The 19,665-nt window shown below is 41.0% G+C and overlaps 1 protein-coding gene across 1 annotated transcript in view; it reads left to right on the top strand.

Moving 5' to 3' along the window:
* Positions 1-219: 219 nt before the first annotated feature.
* The window catches only part of RSBN1L (round spermatid basic protein 1-like), a 47,852-nt gene continuing 28,406 nt past the window's right edge, over positions 220-19,665 (top strand). The window contains exons 1-3 of the mRNA XM_014963374.1: positions 220-303; positions 392-785; positions 12,966-13,079. Coding sequence (XP_014818860.1) covers positions 220-303; positions 392-785; positions 12,966-13,079 — 592 coding nt within the window. The remainder of the gene's footprint in view (positions 304-391; positions 786-12,965; positions 13,080-19,665) is intronic.

The raw sequence follows: 19,665 nt of genomic DNA on the forward strand, positions 1-19,665 counted from the left end.
TCGCCCCCCGCTCTCCGACTGCGCACTCAGCCGAGCCCGCCGCCCCCAATCCCCACAGAACCCGCCCCCCCCGCGCCTCGCGATTGGTCGACCCCGCTGTCTCTCCAGCCCTTCCCCTGCCCATTGGGCGAGGCCGGGGCACCCCCCCTTGCCCCGCCCCGCCCCTCCCGGTTCTGTCGGTTGAGGCGAGCCGAGAGTAAATAGAAGCAGGAGCCCAAAATGGCGGAGCCGCCGAGTCCTCTTCGTGGCGCGGTGTCGCCCGAGCCGGAGCCGTTCGGCGCCAGGCCGGCCCCGGACGCGAAGGTTTCCCGTGGGTCCCAGCCAGCCGCTAAGAAGATGAAGGCAGCCGATGAGAGGAGCCTGAAGGGCGCTAAGCGCGTCAACGGTGAAGGGGGCGGTGGTGGCGGCAACGGCGGGGGCGGGCAGCAGGTCTGGCCCCTCCGGGGGAGCGGGGGGCTTCGCTTTCCCCTCACAACTGCCCCGGAAGCTGCTGTCCCCCGCTGTTTTGCTGCCGTCGTCCGCCTCCCCCTCCTCCTCGTCCTACCAGCAGCACCAGCACCGCCACCACCGGCACCGCCTGGCTCTGGCCGTCGAGGCGGGAGGCTGTGGCAGCGGCGGGGCGGCCGGCGGGAGCGCCAAGCCCAAGAGGCCGAAGGAGAAGCGGGACAAGGAGAGGAGGAAGCACGGGGCCCTGCCCGTGGTGGCGGCGGTGGGAGATGGCGGCGGGGCCCTGAGCGCGGCGGGCCGGGAGGAGAACGGAGAGGTGAAGCTGCTGTTGTCGAAAGGTGAGGGGCGCGGCGGCTGTGCGCGGCCCGAGGGGCCGGGAGGAGGGGTGTTGGAGGCCGGGGGGAGCTCTGGAAGGGGCAGCCGGGCCGGGCTGGGTAAGGTGGGTACGGTGCTGGAGGTTGGAGGTGCCGTGAGGGAGCGGGAAGCGGTCGCGATGCCGGCTGGCTCCGGGGCACTGCCCCCCTGCACGGGGGCCCCCGCCGGGCTGCCCCCTCCGCCCTGCCCGCCGCGGAGCCGGGGGAGGCCGGGCCTGCGGGCCGGCTGCCGGACCCTGCTGGGGGACCGCTGGCCTTGCCCGAGTTTGTGGGGAAGGCAGTGGCGGCTCAGGCTGCCGTCAATCCTGTCAAAAAAAGGGGGTGTGGAATTAGCGATGGCGTCAGCCAGAAGCTGCCAGAGGCCTTAGGTTTTCTTACCTATTAGGGAAGTAAGGGTGCCTGGTAATTTACTAGAGATTTGCGAACGAAACTGCATTTCTGTCATTGCTGTCGGTGCAAAAACAGAGAGGACCACATGTTAAAAAAAAACAAAAAACAGCCAAACCCGCAATTTTAGAACTAAATCGAGAGTGGTCTCGTTTATTAGGCTATTAATTTTTACAGGGTAAGTCATCGAATACTAGAGAGCATGCAGTTAAAATTTAGGTACTTAGACTTCTGAAATCTCGCTCAGTTGCTGCTTCAGGTTTGCTTTATTTCCTGAAGATCACTGGGCTAAAAGCTTCCAAGAAATGCTTGAGGCCTTTTGGAGAAAGGGAGGAGTCTTGGGTTAGTTTATTAGTGGGGCTTGGCAAAAATGGCTATATCAGGTAAGGCAAGATACAAGATTAGGTTCTTGCTTAGATTCTTGCTAATTTTGATCAGCAGTAGGTGCCTGTGAAGTAAAAGACAATACATGACTATATGAAGACAATACAAAAATGCATGCTTTTATTTCCAGTATGTGCTCTCCCAGTCTCCAGTGACCTTAAACCAGATGTTGATGCTTTTGCATTTACATTGAAATACGAAGCACTCGAAACGTTCACTTCATTACCTACTTTAAGCAAGTTTCCTTTCTTTTAAAGGAAAGAGAAATTTTAGGTGTTAAGTAGGCTAAGGTTATTCTGATTGTGGCCTATATCTGTCCTTCAGGATGAGCCAAGCTTGTGGATAACAATTACTAACACCAGTATCCCATTTTGTCTATTGATTACGTTGTCTGGCTGCCTTACTGTATTTTCCACTAATTTCTACTAGTATCTTAGTCTCTGATTCACTTACCTTCAAGTATTTTTTTTAATTGCTTGTTCTTTTTGGTCAGGATGTTGCATGTATTCTTGGGTTCTTGATTGCTGGTGTACAAGTAGAAATAATAACCATATTCACGCAGAATATGTGTCCTACCACTGTTACACAATCATGTTAATCGTGTAACAGGTTGAAATGTTATTTTACACATTGATAAAAGAAAAGATGACATTGATGGTGTCAGGTGAATAATTGTTAATTGACCCCTCCCGGAAGCAGTGATTTGTCTTTAAAAACGAGGTTTTGCACCTTGTATCTGGAAAGGATATTTTCTCACAACTAATATACTGACAAATGCAAGTACTTGACTTTTTATTTGCTGTTTGGTCAGAACAGGTCTTTGTAAAATTGTATATATATAAAAAAAAATCACTTATTTTTTGAAAGCTTAAGTACAGGCAACAAATAACATTTTCCAAAGCAATTGATGCCTGTATGGCATCTGGTTCTCCAGAGTTCTGTTTAGAGTAAGTAGTTTCTGTAGCTAAAATTTTGTGGTGTATTTTCCTATATAAATTAAAAACTTTATATTCATTAGACTGTATATTTTTGCATAGAAGACTGTAAGAAAGTGAGGGATGCGCTAAGTCTTCTAATGAGAGCAACCAGCCTTTTTAAAATGCTTCTGTATTTGACTGTAGATTAAAGAACGGGTTTGTGCTGTTAATCCTGTGAATAATTTACTTTTCAGAGAGGAAAGAGAAATACAGTTATGATATGGGGAGGAAAGAATGACTTGGGGAAGGAGGGTGCATGCAGAAGCTGAAGTACAAAGGAAGACTAAGAATAATGCATTAGGGTGGGAGCGTGGAATGGGCAGAATTTGTGGATTGGGATTGCTGGTACTGTGGCGTAGATGAGAAGAGGATAGCGTAGGGACTCTGGTTGCAGCAGCGAATGAGTGAATGGAATGACTGAATTTGAGATACTGACATGAGAGGGAGGAAATGGCATACAAAAGCTGTGTAGGAGGAGGTGATTCTGATCTTGTTTTGGGGCAAAAGACATTGTGTAGGTGCTATAGGAAAGGCAAGGAAAGAGTGAAAAATTTAGGCAGCCTACAGATATGAAATCAGAGTAAATTTAGGGGATTTTGTGTAATAAAAACAGAGGTTTGCACACACAGAATATATAGGGGGAATGCAGGGATAAAATGTGCCCCTTTAGGTCTAATGTGGTGAGTTCATAGAAATTGTCTGCACCATACGTGCAGCTGGTAATACTTTCTGAAAATCAACCTCATGCAGGCAAGTGCCGTCTCCTTTTCCTGGAGGCTGCAGTTGGACAACCTTTTTGATTTTGGTTCTATGGAAAATGGCCAGCAATGTGGAATTGAGAGTATTGATTGTTTTTCTGTCATAGCATTCAGAACTGATACACATATTATTGTTGCACATGCCAGAAAGAAAATTGTGCAGGTGAGAGGACTAGAGGCAAAGCTGTCAAACGATAAGCAGATGGAAGGGGTGAGATTTCCTTGATTTGAGGCTCTGAAGATGGAAAAACTCCATTCTTGTCTTCGCAGTTACAGCAGAGATGCATTGCGTGTGGGTACATGGGATGGAGTGGAATTCCCAATTGAACTTTGTACTGATAAGGGTGCCAGTGTCTATGGATTGGGAGGAGTCATGTTTCTAATTGGGGAGCTGTATGCATACTCTGCTACGTATAAGAATTGCGGTGGTGCGTGTGTAGCAATTCCTGTGCTCAGAGAAAAAGCTTTACCCTGGTGAGAGAGGGAAGGTGGGTGGGCCTGCACAGACCTTGGTACTGGAGAACACAAGGAATGAAGCTAGGTGGGATCAGGAGGAAGAATGGCAAGACTTGTCTCGTGGGAGTGCTGGGATTGTGGTGTAGACAAGATAATGCAGGGAATCGAGGCACACAGTCATGTGGAGTGAATGATTGTGAGGACTTGGAGAACTGTCATCATAGGACTTTGAGCAGTACCAGTAGCATTTTCCTAATTCTGGTTTAATTACTGTGATGATGACAAGGGGTATTGACACTGAGGAGGAAGTTGGGAGAGGTTTATTTAGCTACCATTCAAAAAGCTGATTTTAGGAGCTGATGTTTGTCCTCTGCTAGCAATAGTGTTCACTGGATAAGAGAGCCTGGTTTTAAGGCACCTTTATTTCCGAAGTGATAGGAAGATGTTAGGCATGGTTATAGCCAAGATGGGTGATGTGTTTAAAGATCTCTAAAATTTTGTATTTTCTTCCTTGAACACATCTTCATTTACCCATTTCTCTGGTCTTTTAATTAACTGGAAAGACCTTTTAACTTGCAGAGTCATAACCAGGCCTTACAGCTTGTGTTTAAATTAAATGAATGGAGTTGAGTGAACCATTTTGAAATGATGATTTAGCATGCAGAGAACCTGGAAGACCATTTTGCGATATGCATGATTCATCCTGCAGATACGAGTTTTAGGCTGTTAAATAAGCTTAAACTTCACTTGTCAAGTACATTCTGGTAGTGGAATTAAAAGTTGTGTAACTATTTTTGTTATAAAACATGGTGTGAATCTGACGGAAGTGATTGCTGTTCCAGTTCATGACTATCCCAATTCAGTTAGTCATTTAACTGATAGTCTGCTCCAGCAGTTCATAGTTGAAATTGTTTTCTTAACAGTGCAAAGCTCAGCTCAGCCACTCCCCACTTCATCAGATGATGCCTGCCCCAAATTTCTTCTTTTGGTCTATAGGTGGACCTTACCTGCTGTATGGTGTGATCCAGATGCATGAACCATCTTTTCTGTTTTTCTTGCTGTTTCTGTGTACAACTTCCATTTCTCTCCATATTTTTTTTTCTTCAATGATCCACTTATAAGGTTATTTTAGTGTGCAAGCAGTTACAAAATGAGACAGGTATTTTTAACTTGCAGATGGGGGTTCCCCGTTAGAGCAGGAAGGCTGGTATTGTAGCTCTTGTTTTTACTTCTAGTCTTTTTGTATGTGTTTTTTTTTTCTCCTGCTTATGTTTGATTTCAGGTGGGCATTTGCCAGTGATTCTTCTGATAACTCTGTTGCTTTGGGTTGCATGACACTTACGGGTTTTAATCTTTCAAAAAATAGTACCTTTCAGGCTGGTTAAGTTTGGTTTGCATGTGGTGGGATGATTATGTCATAGTCTGATTTACTGAAGATCCAAAACGTACTTTCATCTTTTTGTCTTCTTCAGAGCTGGGACCATGCATCTTGATAGTTAGTTTGTCTTTTTTCTTCTGCTAAACATTTCCTTCTTCTATTTCCTTTGCTTTTTTTTTTTTTAACTGTGTGGCGTGACTCACTTCCCCCTCCCTACTGCCAAACTCTTTAAATTCAGCAGTCATTTTCATGCTTGTGAGGTCTCTTGGTCACTTTCTTCTGAATTCTTTACTGTGTTTCTATTTAGATACCCTACTGTAATCAGCAATGTCTAGAAAGTGTTCAGTGGTTTAATTGGGGTATACAGAAGGAAGAGGGACTTCTCAAATTTCTTTGTTGATTTGTATGCAGTTTAGTTTTGAGAACTAATAGTGCCATTAATGTAAGCATCCAATGTTGAGATGAATTTGAAGAGTTTATCTTTCTCCTGAGGGACCCTGCCCCCTTCTCGTTTCTATAAAATAACCATGAAGCTTTGCTATACAGGACAAAATCTTTCATTCTCTAAGCTGGAGAACAAACAAAGCCCCCCTCAACCCCAGAGTCTAGCTCTGAGTGTAGTTTACACAGCAGAAACTTATTTTGGTTGTAGAATAATAAATAATTTTCCTTAGTTGAAACAAGATCAGTAGGCTGAAACATCAGATCTGAAACCTCTTGCGGAGGCCTTGTTTGCAGCTGTCATGTTCTCCACTGCTGATTTCTGATGCAACTCCCCAGTGCTTGAGTTTAAACTTGGCTCGTTCAGTTCTGCATGTAGAAGGTCTCCTTTAGAAGTGCAGAGATTAGAGGAATTGCAAAGATTAGATTTAAATTTCTTGGAAACATTTTGAGTCTGAAAGTGATGTGTCTTCCTTTCCATTCACTGGAGGGCTTGGGGAAATGTTCTTGCCTGGGAAGGGGATTTCTGTAGTCATATCTTAGATTTTAAACTTTAATTACCGAAAGGAATGTCAGCCAAGTAATTCTGGTTAATGGAATGAGAATGCTGTCATTACTTTTTTTTTTTTTTTTGGAGGTCAGAAATACTGTATGGGTTTTTTCATGTTCATTAAGTTAGGAAGCCTGCTCTCCAGTGTACCTTGTAGGACTTAATAAAGCTGCAGGTGTCAAGACCGTTAACATGGTGGTGTTAAACGTACTTCATGTATCTGCATAACAAGATAAGCATGGCTTCTTGAGGTTTTATTTTTATGGGTATTTGTATAAAGGGAGGAGAGTGCTGATGGAAGGAAGAGTGACTGATGTACTTGTACTCCCCTCCTCCTCCCCTTTCCTTTCAGTTACAGTACTGTTGGTGTTAACCATGTTGATGCTGTCCGTTAGCAGTAGTTTGTAAATATTTTGCCTGACGTGCAGTGACAGCCCTTAAATCAAAGGGAGGAGAGAGAGGCAAGAGTACTTTGAACATCATCTATGACTGCCTACTAATGTGGGTTACCATCTGGAAAACTGATGCAAAGCAGCTGCAGCTTTTGGCATCTGGCAAGGTTGTAAAGCTCTTTCAGTGCTGAAATGAACTTGCTTGCGCTCCTGCGTCGGCTTCAGGGTGCGAATTTCACAACGTGACAGTGACCACGTCGCACATAATCCACTACAGGGCATTTCCCATTTGACTCATTCTCTGTGCGCTCGATTTACCTTTTTGTCTGTAGAAAGCCTGCAATCACTTCAATCATTATGAGAAGGTATCTACCCAATTAGGAAGCAGAAAACTTTAGCAGTTAGTTGTATATGGCTGTCTACCTTATAAATACTTCATTGCTTTTATTTATGTATTTAACCCAACATCGAGAAAAAGTAGAAGCTTTTGGGTTTGAGGAGGAAGTATGCTTATCACTCTGAATTAGGTCAGTTAATCATGTGGATTCACTGTAAAGTGAACACATTCTTCAGATGCCATTGAGCAAGGTGAGGTGGAACACTTCTTCATAATGGAATTCTTCCTATCAGGTTATAACACTTCTTTTCTAATACACTGTTGTTGCTGTGTTTCGTAAGTGTCCTGTTTCTATGACATTAAACCAAAGGATATGGACTTTGTGGTGACTCTCATATTGTGTACTTGAATGAGACATCTGGAAATCCCTTTACTCCTTGGGTGTTCCTTTTTTTCCAAACAGGGGTACTTATTACTATAGAACCTCTGTGTGTTAAAAATTTTACACATGGCATTGCCTTATTTAGTAGGGTAAAAAATAACTATTATAATTTCACTGATATTCAGTAAAGAATAACTATTATAATAGAGACTTTTCTTCTTCAGGCAGTAGAGTTTGAAAGCTAAGGAGGGAGCCTAACTCTTACTTGGGCCTTCCATAGCTGATTCCCACTGTGCTTGGAATTTATTTATTTATTACCCTGGTAGGGAGTATTTACAAACTCTGTTTAGTCTGTGAGGAGTTATTTCCTGAGCAGCGTATTTCTCTGTCAAAGCATATAAAGCAAAAGTGCGTTTTGATAGAGGAAAAACTTCATGAAAAGATAACAGGGTTCTTTCATCTTTACTCTGGGATACAAATTGCTTCAAAGTCCCGGCTTTTAGTTTTAGAGCATTTAGAGGTACGTGAAGGAATAGGAAGTCCATGTGTGCAGGAAGAGCACACAGTACAATGAGTAATGATGTGGAAGACTCTAAGGGTTACTATGCTACAATAATGTTTATATGTATGAAAAGTTTGTAGGTAATAGTTACTGTATTTTAGTAATAATTGTCCCTAATGTGATTGTTAACAAAACAGTGGAAAATATGGATTAATGTGGAGAGACCTGAATATATCATCTGCTCTTTGGAGCTAGTCCCTAAGATTCATCAAATAAACAATAAGATAATGTTTTGAGAAGCACTGACTTTTTTGGGTGTTGAATGTCATGAGGAGGCTATTGCAGCAGTAGTAAGCTAAGGAGAAATGGCTGTTGGCTGTGTCGGTACGATGTAGCGAGTAGAGAGAGAGACATCAGTCATCCATCCAGCCATGTTACCACCAAGTTGAGAGCTAGTGCATTGCTTAGGGTTTTGGATGACTTTAAGATAAAGGATTTTGGTATGAGTGACAGGCTGATAAAACACAAAAAGTGTTAATTTAAATCTGTAGTTGAGGACCTGATATTTTCCCAAAGAGACTTGTTCCATTTAATTTTTTTTGTTGTTTTTTTATATGGCTATTAAGTATATTTTCTGTCCCTTCAGATGTGATTCATGGCATCACAATTGACTTTTTCTCCCACTGGAAGAATTGGGGTACCAACTTTTAAGATTTGGTGTTTTCTCCCTTTTCAAAGTAGAGCAGACATAACAGGAATTTTTTGTGTCTGTTTTGATCCAATAAAAAAGAATAAAATCACCTGCACCCTCCGTCCCTCAACAGATGAAATAGTAAACAAATCATAATATTCAGTACCTGGCTGTTGATTATCACTTACCAGAACAACCATGTTAAAAGGGACAGAGCACATAACTCAGCTTAAATAAAACTGAACTTTATATTGCTGGAATAGTATTTTTTAATATCTGCTAAAATGGAAAAATAGTTACTCAAATGTAAATATGCTTGGGTAGCTTCACTTAAAAATATTATATAATGTTGGTGAATTCTGGAAGGGTTATTATAAATGTTTTTGTGATATCCTGTAGAACATATGCTGTGCCTATTCCTTTTTTCTTTTTTAATTAATCTTTTGTTTAGACTAGGACTTGTTTAAACCCCTATCCCCACCTCCCCAACCCACCACCAACCAAATACACATCAAAACAAAACATCCACATCTGTGTGGAAAATGTTCCAATAATGGACCACAACTATTTGGTAAGTTGCTCCTGTGACTAACTTGTGCCTTTGTTTAAAAAACAAACCAAAACAAAAAGGAACTGTAATATCATCATTTAAGGACTAGGGATGTCAGACTTCAGCTTCTAGTCGCTGATACATGTTGTTTTTTTAGAGTGAAGATTTTTTTATTAAACTTGTCTTCCTTGTTTGAGTGAGATTACCCCTTCACCTTACTTTGAACTCAGATTATCTTTTCATTAGCCTGTGGAACTTAAATTTGTTAATTGCTTGTCTGGAACTTCAGTTTTTCATCATTGTGAAAATTGAAACTATTCCAGTGGCAGTTGCAATGCTGCAACGTGCGGAGGTAATAGCTGTTGGTACTTGATGTTCTCTTGTCCTGACCACGTGGGTTACGTTATTTCCCTGGGGACTTATTTCATGCTGTCCCTTATTGCAGCTCAAGCCTGCTTTCTTTTCTTTTTTTTCTTTTTTTTTGTTTTGTTTAATTTGATAGTAGTATTGGTGAGACTTAATTGCAGAATATTCTGTGGACATGGAAAGATTAGTATAAACATCTCTCTACCTTTTACTACTTTGAGATGCTGTTGCCCTACAAATGAAGTGGTTTGGATCATAGTAAACTTTCAAAAAAGCCATACAAGGGTGTTCCAGGTTTTCTTAATTCATTCAACAGAACAAGTTTTTTCTTGTTTTTTCCTTGCCAACCGCACTTACTGATTGTTTATTATATGATTTGTAGATTGTAAATTGTGTAATGTTGGAGGCATTAATCTTAAAGCAGGATTTTTGTGAGGAATTTTCACATTTCTTGGTTGAGACAGTGCGATTTGGACGGAAATAATGTATGTCTGGAGGTGATTGATACCTAGTATTAGAGGAGACAAGCAGAGAGATACTGCTCTGTGGCATTTTGGAAAGTCTCAAGGAGCTCTAGCCTGTGTTGAACTGTATCAACTTTTTGGGGCAGCAGTTAATGTGGAGGCTGTACTTGGAGAATTACACTGGCTCTTCCTCATTAGACATGTGCCATAGGCATATTTTGGTTACGTTTATTGATGATAATGACTGTTGGATGCTTCTAAATTTACTGACTCTGCAGAGTCAAGTTGCAATAGATTTTCTGGTAAATTCAATCTTAAAATCATTTGGTTGATTTTTTTTTTTTTTTTATCCCTGTATCCCACTGAAAGCTGTGCAATGGAATATCTACCACTGAAGGAAATAACCTGCAGCGTTTTATTTGAGAGTTGTATTTGAGTTCAGCCAGCCAGACTAGAAAATGCTTATTTTTACTCATAAACTGAAGGCATTTGAACTGAGAACTAAGACCAAGTGTTAATCCATGGAATGACTAATTTCGACATAGGGATTTTTTTAATTATAGTATGGTTTGTCTTTAGGTCAATATTTATTTATGCTTTTTTTACAGAGAACTCTACGATCTATTGCTTATCTATTCTCTGGGCCTTGATGGAGGAAACTTGAGAATTTGTACATTTAAATTGAGATTCTCAACTGTTCTTTACTTGCCTCGGGCTGTACGCTGGTTTTGTTATAGTACTGTGAGTTTTAAAAGGGAAAAGGTTATGTTTAATTTATTTCAAACCTTCCTCAGCTGCCTTTACATTGTATTTGCAATCGCTTCAGGTATGATTTGCTTGTGGCTGTTGCTGGAGGAGGTCACAGGACACCTCCATTGTTTCTTTTGTCTGGAATGTCTCACCATTGACTCTGCTAATTGCTGTCTAAATGTAAAAATAAACTAGTGACTCTTTAAAAGGTTTCAGCTTGTTCTCTGTCCTTACTTATGTGTTGCTTCTGACAAAACTGGAAGATTCATTGGCCTGTGATGCTATTCATAAGCCTGCAATAAAGGATTCTTTCAGTCTTCCTCTCGTTTTCTTTCAGCAGGGCTCAGTGTTCGTATATACGCTCTTCAATCTTTCTTTGATTTGTAAGTGATAGCAGAAGTTGTGTGCCTCTTAACAGTAAGCAAATGGTGAGATAAAATCTAGGTTTTCCCATGATAATTATAATCCTGGCTTCGTTGAGCATTCAATGAAGGCTACCAATCAAGCCTGATGTTAGTGCCTTCTTGCAGAGTGAGTATCTGCTTTCAGGGTTACTTAAACTCCTGTTGTGTCAATTATTTCCTCCTCCATACTTTTAAGTTGCAGGTGACTTAGAATTTGGGGGCTTCTTTTTGGAGTAGAAGCAAACTAGAGTGGAAGATTCATGTCTGTTTAACCTATTCCTAGAAAGTACAGGTTTGTGTTGGTTAGGAAAACATGTTTGGGTTCCACGGTCTGCTGTACAGATGAATCTGCTTTGTCATCCCTTCTCATTGAACCCTCAGCAGGCTGTTCTTGTGATGTGACTCTTTCAGTCCCTTAGGACTAAGACTTCCAGACAGTTTTAAGCACAGCTACCTTATTCCGTATCGTTTTTGTGCCAACATGGTTTTTGTTCTCTCCCCACTGCTTATCTTCATCTGTGGACAGACAACAGACATATCTCAATTGCCATCTCTTTGGGTTTTTATTTTCTCTATCGACCTCTTCCAAAAATACATTCTTCATCCTAACAATTGCTGCGATTCGAGTTCTGTAGCCTTACTAGAAGAGTTCTAAAAGGAAAGATATGAATGCATGGAGTCGTGGTTACAGCATTTATTTTTGTGGATTACTGTCAACCCTTTGCACCTCTTGTTTAACTATTAGCACACTTCACAACTAGTTTGGTTAAGGGACAGTCTGTATTGCCTTCTAGAATTGAAGGCTTTCTTTGGTTTGGTCCTGAGCAGTATTTGTGGCTTGTTAGTAGTGAAGATATCTGCTATTTCTATTTTATGTGAATGCTTGAGGAAAGGTAATTGGATTTCTCTTTGCTTCCACTATGAGTTTATAGTGCAAGTAGCATAAATAAAACATCAGGATTGTCTCTCAGCTGTATATTTGAGAATGCATTCTGAAGCATAACATTATGTAAAAGCTTGAAATTGGATTTCTTCTTTCCCTGTGGAGGTTAAAAAGCCCAGTAAAATCTTGGAGCAGGTACTTGGCTTCAGGCCAAGACACCAGGCCTGAAATGCTGGCTGCAGTGCTTCTAGGCCTCCTAAAATCTGACTGCCCTAAATGCTCGGCCTCAAAAGGAAATTTAAACTCGGCTTGAAAAGATTACTCCTTGAAATTATTAATTCCTCTGGGTCTAGTATTTTTCACGTAGAAAGCATGCCTAAAGGCTCTGCTTTTGTATGACAAACTATTTGAAAACCTGGAGTGGCTTGACAAGAAAGTAAATTAATAATGAGACGGCCGAGGTGAGCTGTCCTTGATTGTAGGAAAGCAAGGGAAGCACCAGCATTATATCTGCTATGCAAATACAGCACATTTAATGTGTTTCTGTTGATTACATCTCACTGCTATTAATGCATTAGTGTAGCCTGTGAACTTAATGTGAAAGATTTTGCAGCTGACAAATTAGGTCTTCGGTCTAAGATACTCACAAAAGATTTTTAAGTTTAGACTATGTGAAGATAGTTATGTGAGGTTTCTAGTGTATATGTGCATCCAGGAATATGCAAATCATACCCTTTTTCCCTGTTTCTTACTGAAGGTGTGTAATTTGAATTTCAAGAGATGAGAGCCTACTACAGAGACAAAATAAGAGCAGAGGGTAATAGGAGTAAGCAAATATTAACTGTGTATGGTTAATATGCTGAGTTGTTGCCTACAGTTCCAATGTAATAGAAACAAAACTTGTCTGAGTTAAATAAGCTTATGTTGGATTATGTAACAGATAAATATTAGCTTTTCATATTATAAGTACTGGGATTTCCTTGTAACTCCTCCTTTTATCCTCTTAATAGAGCTTACGTAAGAGTAATATGAAACGTGCATGTGACAATTAGTTTTCCGTTCCTACTTAATTGTAAAATATTTGCATTTCAGCTCAAATCAAAGACAAAATTAAAGAAAGGGAAAAGAAGCAAAAAGAGAAGAAGAAGCACAAAATAATGAATGAAATCAAGAAAGAAAATGGAGAGATCAAATTATTGCAGAAAGGTAGGTTCAAACTATGTAGTGGTATTTCATTCTATTTCTTTAAAATCTCTGTAATTTGATTTGGTACTGAGTTTTAATACTATGTTTTTCATTTAACTTAAGTGCCATTTTCCCTCATTAGTTGGTATGAGGGTTGCAAATTAAAAACTGACTATAAATGTTAATTTTTTTTTTTCAACTGTATTAGGTACTGGGGATTATAACTGTCACCACAATATTGCTTATACAGTAGTAGTGAAGGCTAGTATTTTAGGGAATAATATTGGTGGTACTGGTGATACTGGTGAACTGCATCTTCTCTGCAGTTACTGAAGAAGGTTATTTTATATAGTGTGGAGAATAAAAATGAATCCATGTCATGTTTTATATCTAACATTGAATACACAAAATTGAATAACTAAGGAGTCAAAATTCAGGGACTTCGTCAAATACTAAAAAATTCTGTGTAACAGGCAGTCTTCATTCTAATTTCTTCAACTTCATTTACTGTAATGGAATGTAATGAAGATTGTATTCTCACTTTTGCCTGTACATGTACTGAATCTTACAATTGTACAGTAGTTGAGGTTGGAAGGGACCTAGTCCAATGCTGCTACTCAAAGTAGGGTCACCTAGAGCATGTTGCCCAGGACTATCAGAGTGTGTATCTCCAAGATCCATAATCTCTCTGGAGAAACAGTATCAGTGTTTGACCACTCTTACAGTAAAAACACTGTTGTCTTATGTTTAAAAGGATTTATTTTATTTTGATTTGTACCCTTTACCTCTTGTGCTGTCACTGGATTACCTCTGATAATAGTACTGTGTCTGGGGAAGAGTAACAGCTAGTACTGGTACATACTGGAGGCTGACCAGCTGGAAAGCAGCTTTGCTGAGAGGGACCTTGGGGCCTGGCAGACAACAAGCTTACTGCCTGTGAGCCAGCAGGGCACCTTCATGGCAAAAGAAAATATTCCTGGGCTATAGTAGGAAGAGCATTTCCAGCAGGTTGAGGGAGATCATCCTTCTCCTCTACACGGCACTGCTAAGGCTGCCTCTGGGGTACTGTGTCCAATTCTGGGCTTCCCAGTATGAGACAGGTATAGGCTTACTGGATTGAGACCATCATGGGCCTGTTGTCAAAGGACAAGGGGTAATGGCTTTCAAGTGAAAGAGGGTAGATTCAGACTAGATATAAGGAAGAAATTTATTATGATGAGGGTAGTGAATCACTGGAACAGGTTGCCCAGAAAGGCAGTAGATTTCCCATCCCTGAAAACATTCAAGCAGCCTGATCTAGTTGAAGATGTTTGTGCTCATTGCAAGGGAGTTGGACTAGATGGCCTTTAAAGGCTTATTCCAACCCAAGCTATTCTATGATTCTATTCTGTGATCTTTCCTGTGAGGAAAGGCTGAGAGAGCTGGGACTGATCAGCGTGGAGAAGAGGCTCAGGGCATCTCATTGATGTGTATAAATGGGGGGGATGAAGAAGATGGAGCCAGACTCTTCTCGGCAGTGACAAGACAGGAGGCAACAGATACATTATTAAATTAAACCATGTAAAATTCTGTCTGAATGTAAGCAAAACACTTTATTACTCTGAGGGTGGTTGAGTACTGGCACAGGTTGCCTACAGACATTGTAAAACCTGACCAGACATGGTCCGGGGCAACCTGCTGTAGGTCTATGTCCTCCTCCATCAGGCTGCTGTCCAGCAGGATGTTGCTTGTTTAAGTAGACTAAATATATTTTTATCTGTTATTTTCAGACTCTGCTTTTGAAGTTGGGAACAAATTTCTGATATATTTTTCTGTTGTCTTGTCTGCGGTAGGATTTAATTTACAAACATAAAATTGAAACCCCCAAAACAGAATGTTGCCTTCAGCACCTTTATATGAGGTCAGAGGCATGGAACGCTGTAATTACTAAATCACACATTACATGCTACGCACGGCTCCAAGTAACTGTATTAGCAACTATGAAAGCTTAAAAGCTGTGTTGATCAGATCTCAAGGTATCAGCTTAGACCATGAGGGATGTGTAAGCTGGTGACTGACTTCCTGTGAAAAGAACAGATGTGGCTTGTCTTTGCTGAGCATGAAAGGAAGTTGGTGGTTGAGATATTTAACTGCCTCAACAGTGAGGTTCTTCACGTTTTGTTTGCATACCGGCCTTTTTTTTTTTTTTACCCTGTGTCCTGTTTCTGTTGCTGTTCAGCAGATAAGGTGGAAGCTGCAGAGACAGCAAGTCTTGTTATGCAGATCTAATAAATGATACTTAATGAGGGTATTAGGCCTCAAATGGTACTTTATTTTAAAGTTAATATAAAAAAGCGTATGCACAGGGGCTGTGTTAGAACATCTTGGCTGTTCTGAGCTGATGTAGTAGCAGGGTAGGTTATTCCCAGAAAGAACACTGCTACAACTGCAACCTTATCCCGATTTCGTATATCTGATGTGTAATCGGTCAAGTATCATGTTTTAGGTTTTCTTTAAGGTGTTGGTTGGAAGTGTTTCATAGAAGCTATGTTTGGTTTGCCAGTATTCTGTAAAATTGATTCGTATTTCAGGGAAAGGAGGAAGTGTATCAGGAGTGTGGTTTGAGAACAGGCAGATCCTCTCCACTGCACTTGTATCCTGTTCAGAATTGCAGCTCTGGAAGTCTTCTGTGGGCTTCCAAAATCTGACTGGATATGCTTGTATGTGTGTTGAAGTTTGTAAAACGTCTCCTGATTCCTTCTGCTGAACTGCCTGTACTGAGGAGCCTGGGAGCTGAGGGCAAGACAGCAAGGGCAAAAGTGCTTTAAGATGCAACTTCTTTTATGTATCGGTGGTCAGTACCTCTGTGACATGCTCAAAGATTATTCTAAGGGTATCTTCTCACTGTGGAACAAAAGTTAAGGTGCAAGCCATTTTTTTGTGAGCTCAAAATTCACTTTGTGGGCTTAGGAACAAAGGTTTGGAGCTAGTCTACTTTCCTTTTTTTTTGCAGTTTTGGTTTTGTGGATGGTTTTTGTGTGTGTGTTAAGAAGCTACAGTGCTCTAAAGACAGCTTGTTTCCTCCTCCTAGGCATTAGATCCATATCTTGTCACAAAATGTTACTCTGACCATCTACTGAATGCTTTTCTTCTTAGATTGAGAATATTATTAATGTTTTGGTGTTTGTAATTTTTGAGTTTTCTTCTGTTTGTGGCTTACTTCCATTGAGAAGGTGGTGGTAATAACCTACCTGACTAGTAAAACTAGCTGTCCGAGATAGAAGGTGGCTGGTTATAGAAAAGAGGTCAGTACCGAGGAAACGATAGCTTTTAGAATCACAGAATCATTTGTGCTGGAAGACACCTTTAAGATCATCGAGTGTGACCTAACCTAGCACTACCAAGTTACCATTAAACCATGTCCCTCAGCACTACATCTACCTGTCTTTTAAATACCTCCAGGGATGGTGACACAACCACTTCCTTGGGCAGCCTGTTCCAATGCTTGACAACTCTTTCGATGAAGTATTTCCTAACATCTATCTTAAACCTCCCGTGGCACAACTTGAGGCTGTTTACTTGGGAGAAGAGACTGACTACAACCTTCTTTCTGGCAAAGAGCAATAAGGTTTCCTCTCAGCCTCCTTTTCTCCAGACTAAACAACCCCAGTTCCCTCACCCGCTCCACGTAAGGCTGCTTCTCCAGATCCCTCACCAGATTTGTTGCTCTTCTCTGGACCCGCTCCAGCACCTCAATGTCTTTCTTGTGGTGAAGGGCACCCAAAACTGAACATGGTATTCGAGGTGCAGCCTCACCAGTGCTGAGTACAGGGGGACAATCACTCCCCTAGTCCTGCTGGCCACGCTTTTGAGGGGGAGTTGGTGCATAAGCCTGATTTTTTTTTTTTTTTTTGCTTTGAGCTGAATGTGGAAGAGTTTACCTATATTAGAAGCTATGGTGTGTAAGCTGTTCATCTGCCTAAACTTGGGTTGCTGTTCTGTTGAAAGCAATGATACAACTTGCCCACGCTGGAGAAGGGCAACTCTTAAAAAGGATATTTCTGTAGTTTCTGAGGCTGCTAAAGGAAATGTGTTTGGCTCTTTCAGAAAGCCTGATGGTTTTTCTTATGCATCTAGAATGAAAGCTTTTTTGTCATCCTTTTGCACTTGCAGATGTATTCTCTGTAGAATAAAGCTATCTAATTGCCCCTTTTTCTCTCAGTCTGTTTTGCGGAAGAGCTCAGTTCTTGGAAAAAAGGTTCTTGGCACATGAATATTGTTAAAAAGTCAGGAAATATAAGTGTTTTAAACTTGCTTTTCGAAAAATCTGCATGATGAAAAAGTTACCTGCATGTTACGATCTTCCTGTGTTGCTCTGGTGGCTAAGAGACAGTTATCTTAACGAGCTAAACATAGTAAAGTCAATATATGTGCTTGTAGCAACTTTTATCACATCTTATGTTTGTATGCCTTTAAATGTCACTCTGAAGGTTTTGAATAGCTTTTCTCAGGGTGGTTGTGACTATTCAACTTCCAGGAGGGCTGAGACAACATTTTTTTGTTGTATTTAATGTATTTCAGGCTTGACTCTTCTGATGTTTAATATTTAAGCTTTCAAGCCTATAAATAGAACAAGGTAGCTGCCAGTTCTCAGTTGTCCTCCTGCTGCTTGGTTTGTTTCCTGGGCTGTGTACTGAGGCACCTTGAAGTTACGTGTGTGTTCAGCCCATGGGCTATTTGCTTTTCAGCCTGTTGGCACTTGATCTTGCTCATTCTCCTTAATTGCAGAGTGACTGCATTTTGTGTCTGATCAGAATTCCATGTGCGTTTTTAATCTCTATTAGGAAGTCAGTTGTTCTAATACTTTTGAACTATTTTATAATATGTTTTTCATTAACTCATCAAATTATAATATAAAATTATATTTATTGGAAAATATATTACAATAAAATTATAATACATGATGATGTGTTAAAATCAAAATATAAAATTCTGTCAGTTAAGCTTGTACCAGCCGGATACTTGAGGAGTTTTTAGGATCTAAAGGCTTTTCATTGGTTTTCTTATGCTGGGTGGCTTTTATTTTTGTTTGTTGTTTTTTTGCTACTGTAAGCGGCAGTGCCTCCAAAAACACTTTTACTGTCTATTGGCTGCATATTTTATTTATTTACTGGTTGGTGAATGGTGTCTTGGCTGTTCCTGTTCTGAGCTATTTTTTAGTTGTTTGTGGTTATGAACTTTAAACTCATTGCAAGATCCAGGGGGACGCTTCTGTGATTTGAACTAGGATTTCTCTGTTGGCTATTTAAAGATTTAGCCTGAAGAGATGTAGCAGATCTGAGTTGTCATAAATTTCTATTATGTCAGTAGCTATAGTCTGAATTACAGTGAGAATTCTGGAATAGAATTGTCTAGGTTGAGAGGGACCTTTCAGATCATTGATTCCAACCATTAACCTAACAATGACAAAACCATCACTAAACCATATCCCCAAGCACTATGTCTACCTGTCTTTTAAATACTGCCAGGCGTGGTGACTCAACCACTTCCCTGGGCAGCCTGTTCCAATGTTTGATAACCCTTTTGGTGTAGAAATTTCTCCTAATATCCAATCCAAACCTCCTCTGGTGCAACTTTAGGCCATTTCCTCTCATCCTATCACCTGTTACTTGGGTGAAGAGACTGACCCCCAGCCTCTCTGCACCCTCCTTTCAGGTAGTTGTAGAGAGCATTCAGGTCTCCCCTCAGCCTCCTTTTCTCCAGCCTAAACAACCCCAGTTGTTTTTTTTATGTGTCTGGCCATGTGGGACTATGGGGAGGAAAAAAATTAAGATCGTTAATTGGAAGTTACTTCTTACCTAACCCCTTACTGGAGAGTACTAGGCAGAATGTCTCACAGTGCTGCAGTGCACAGAGGTACAGCTACAGGACCAAGACAAATATCCCCAAGCACTATGTCTACCTGTCTTTTAAATACTGCCAGGCGTGGTGACTCAACCACTTCCCTGGGCAGCCTGTTCCAATGTTTGATAACCCTTTTGGTGTAGAAATTTCTCCTAATATCCAATCCAAACCTCCTCTGGTGCAACTTTAGGCCATTTCCTCTCATCCTATCACCTGTTACTTGGGTGAAGAGACTGACCCCCAGCCTCTCTGCACCCTCCTTTCAGGTAGTTGTAGAGAGCATTCAGGTCTCCCCTCAGCCTCCTTTTCTCCAGGCTAAACAACCCCAGTTGTTTTTTTATGTGTCTGGCCATGTGGGACTATGGGGAGGAAAAAAATTAAGATCGTTAATTGGAAGTTACTTCTTACCTAACCCCTTACTGGAGAGTACTAGGCAGAATGTCTCACAGTGCTGCAGTGCACAGAGGTACAGCTACAGGACCAAGACAAACACTTAAATAATGTTTTGTAGCTGATGACAGGATTAGCCAGGCTGAGCTCTCACTGCAGAACAAGCAGTGTACCTGCAGCTGGTTGTAATTACTGTGATTTTTTTTCCTGTGCTGTAGAAAGAAGAGTAAGCTTCTGTGTTCCAGTACTTCTGTTGAAAAATCTAAGAAGCGTGGTCCCTATTTAGGCTACTCTTTGTTGATATTTTTCCCTCTGTGCTCCAGCCCCCCCCCCC

This window comes from Calidris pugnax, unplaced genomic scaffold (genome assembly GCF_001431845.1).
Source record: "Calidris pugnax isolate Ruff unplaced genomic scaffold, ASM143184v1 scaffold44, whole genome shotgun sequence".
Taxonomy (NCBI): Eukaryota; Metazoa; Chordata; class Aves; order Charadriiformes; family Scolopacidae; genus Calidris; species Calidris pugnax.